Source organism: Pogoniulus pusillus, chromosome 3 (genome assembly GCF_015220805.1).
Source record: "Pogoniulus pusillus isolate bPogPus1 chromosome 3, bPogPus1.pri, whole genome shotgun sequence".
Taxonomy (NCBI): Eukaryota; Metazoa; Chordata; class Aves; order Piciformes; family Lybiidae; genus Pogoniulus; species Pogoniulus pusillus.
The window spans coordinates 19315048-19317939 of record NC_087266.1 but is presented as its reverse complement, the minus strand read 5'-3'; the positions used below and the strand labels follow the sequence as shown (position 1 = coordinate 19317939).

The window sequence follows — 2892 nt, the reverse complement described above, 5'->3', positions numbered from 1 at the left end:
TCTAGTTATGAATCTTTCTTGCCTGCTGTGTATAGACATTTAAACCTGTATCAGCTGGGTGAAAGCACTAAACATCCTACTTTGCTCACCATAACTTATGGCTGCGTGGTGATGGAGGTATGTATTTTTTAACTCGAATGTGCAATAGTCTGCAAAAGGAAGAGCACTTAAGAAATGTCATTTGTTGAGGATCAAACTGTTCTTCCTTGGCGTTGTGTAAATGTAAGTTTTGTTAACGTTGCTCTAATGTTCTTATTGTAGGTTAGAAATCTGAAACAATGGGTGACTGGAGCTTTCTGGGGAGACTGTTAGAGAATGCGCAGGAGCACTCCACGGTTATTGGCAAGGTGTGGCTGACCGTGCTGTTTATCTTCAGGATACTGGTGCTGGGGGCTGCTGCTGAGGAGGTCTGGGGAGATGAACAGTCGGACTTTACGTGTAACACTCAGCAACCTGGTTGTGAAAATGTTTGCTATGACAAAGCCTTCCCTATTTCTCACATCCGCTTCTGGGTGCTGCAGATCATTTTTGTGTCCACTCCAACCCTCATCTACCTGGGCCACGTGCTGCACATTGTACGCATGGAGGAGAAGAGGAAGGAGAAGGAAGAGCTGAAAAAGAAGGGAAGTGTCAAAGACAGCAACTACGCAGGAGCAGCAGCGTCTGGTAGTAGTAGTGGAGGAGGCAGCAATAACATCAAAGACCCTCTTGGCAAAAGGGGGAAGGAAAAGCTCCCAATTCGTGATGAACGTGGTAGAATCCGTATGGGAGGTGCCCTGCTCCGTACCTATGTCTTCAACATCATTTGCAAAACGCTGTTTGAGGTGGGCTTCATTGTGGGCCAGTACTTCCTCTATGGCTTCGAGCTAAAGCCAGTCTACCAATGCAGCCGCTCCCCTTGCCCACACACCGTGGACTGCTTCATCTCAAGGCCCACTGAGAAGACCATCTTCATCATCTTCATGTTGGTGGTGGCTTCTGTCTCCTTGCTGTTGAACATGCTTGAGATATATCACTTGGGGTGGAAGAAGCTTAAGCAGGGCATGACAAGCCGATACAGCCTTGAGATGCCTGTTGCAACAATGACACCAGTCATGGTAACCGGGGAGTCCAAACCTGTTGCCCTGCCACCACCAGTACCACCTGTGGTAGTAACAACTGCTGTGCCCACCCCTGTTCTGCCTGACACACGTGCTGTCACACCACTGCTGGCCCCAGTGACCATGGCACCATATTATGCTGCGGCTGCTCCAAGACCACGGCCCCCTTCCAACACAACTTCCATGGCAAGCTACCCTGTTGCTCCACCAATTCCTGAGGAGAGGCACCGTGCTGTGACTCCTACACCCATCTCCACTCCTGTCACCATACCAACCCCCATCCCCACGCCCACGCCAGCTGTTATCAACTACTTCAACAGTAACACCCGTGCCCTGGCAGCCGAACAGAACTGGGTCAATATGTCAGCTGGGCAGCAGGGGAAGGTGCCCTCCAGCTCAGCAGGCTCCTCTACCCCCAGCAGCGTCCGGCATCCCCTTCCTGAGCAGGAAGAGCCTCTGGAGCAGCTACTGCCACCCCCAGCTGAGCCACCCATTGCTGTAGTCAACAGTGGCAGCAGCACAAGCCTGAGTGGGGCAAGCGGCAGCAAGTGGGATGTGGAGGGTGAGGAGGAGGAACGGGCTGTCCCAGCTGCCTGCACTACGGTGGAGATGCATGAGCCGCCGCTGCTCGTTGACACGCGGCGCCTGAGCAGGGCCAGTAAGTCAAGCAGCTGCAGAGCCCGGTCAGATGACCTGGCCGTGTAGTGAGGTCACCTCTGCTCAGAGTAGCAGATGATGGAAGGCTGAGCGGGCAGGGGAGCTGCCTGGGGTGGCCTGGCCAGGCCTGGCGTGGGTGGGAAGACCTGGGCTTCAAACTTTGACGCTTGCTGTTTTTGCACTCTGTGAGTTGTAGTGGGGAAAAATATCAACATTTTCTAATAGGTCAGGGGTGGCCAAAGCGCAGCCCACGGGCCAGGGCTTTCCTTCATGGGCAGTCACACGGGAGGCCTGCACAGATAGCAGGTGGTGATGGTAGCTGCTCACCTGCCCTCAGGCTGCCTTTCACCTGAGAAAAGCGTTAACATTGCTAGTGCCCATGTGCCTGGCTGTCATCTCCCTCTGGCCCTTGCCTTCACTTCCACCCTTTTCCACGTAAGCATGTGAAGCCTTTACGTGAGCAGATGCGATGACTCGTTTTCTTCATCTTAAACCTTGCCTAGTCCTATGGCAAACATCAGGGTGGCATATTGCCTGTTGGCTCCTGTCATCTCTGCGGACCAACTTGCCATATTAAAGGTAACTCAGTCTTTTCCATATGCCATGACTTAATAATGAAGCCTCTGTGCTCATGGCAAATCACCAATGTGGTCCTTGGCCAGGTAAAGTTGAGGTAACCCCTGTAGTGGAGTTTTGAAGTTCATCTTTCTATAATTTTGGGTTTTTTTCACTCTTGACCTGTTAGGAAGTGTTTGGTTTGACCTTCTATCCAGTGTTTGCTGATCATCATCATACCATGTTTTTAAGCCCATGTGTTTGAGCATGTTTGATTATAATTTTAGATGACTTCTGAAATTGCTTAGAGGAGGACAGGAATTCAAACCACACCTCAGAAATTACTACATAGAACAATTTCTCTTCAGAAAGCAAGGATTATGATTTCAACACATCGTGGCCCCATACGTTGCCCGTGGACAAACAGTAAGATAAAGTACAGCTCTGCATTTTAGGGTATTAGATATCAGCTTAAGTTTGTTGAAAAGGATGCTTTTTAGAAGTAAACTTGAGTGTGTATTTTAAAGTATTTGAACATTTTGAGAATCATTTTGATCTGTAGGTTTAAAGTTACTTGACT

General features: G+C 49.9%; 1 protein-coding gene across 1 annotated transcript; it reads left to right on the top strand.

Annotated features, from left to right (window-relative positions):
• Nucleotides 1-278: 278 nt before the first annotated feature.
• GJA3 (gap junction protein alpha 3) lies at nucleotides 279-2222 on the top strand. Its single transcript, XM_064140820.1, has one exon. The coding sequence runs from the start codon at nucleotides 279-281 to the stop codon at nucleotides 1803-1805; it is 1527 nt and encodes a 508-aa protein (XP_063996890.1). The 3' UTR covers nucleotides 1806-2222.
• Nucleotides 2223-2892: the final 670 nt, after the last annotated feature.

Bases quoted from the DNA above. Each gene is read 5' to 3' on its own strand.
- GJA3 (XM_064140820.1), top strand. From the start codon at position 279: ATGGGTGACTGGAGCTTTCTGGGGAGACTGTTAGAGAATGCGCAGGAG.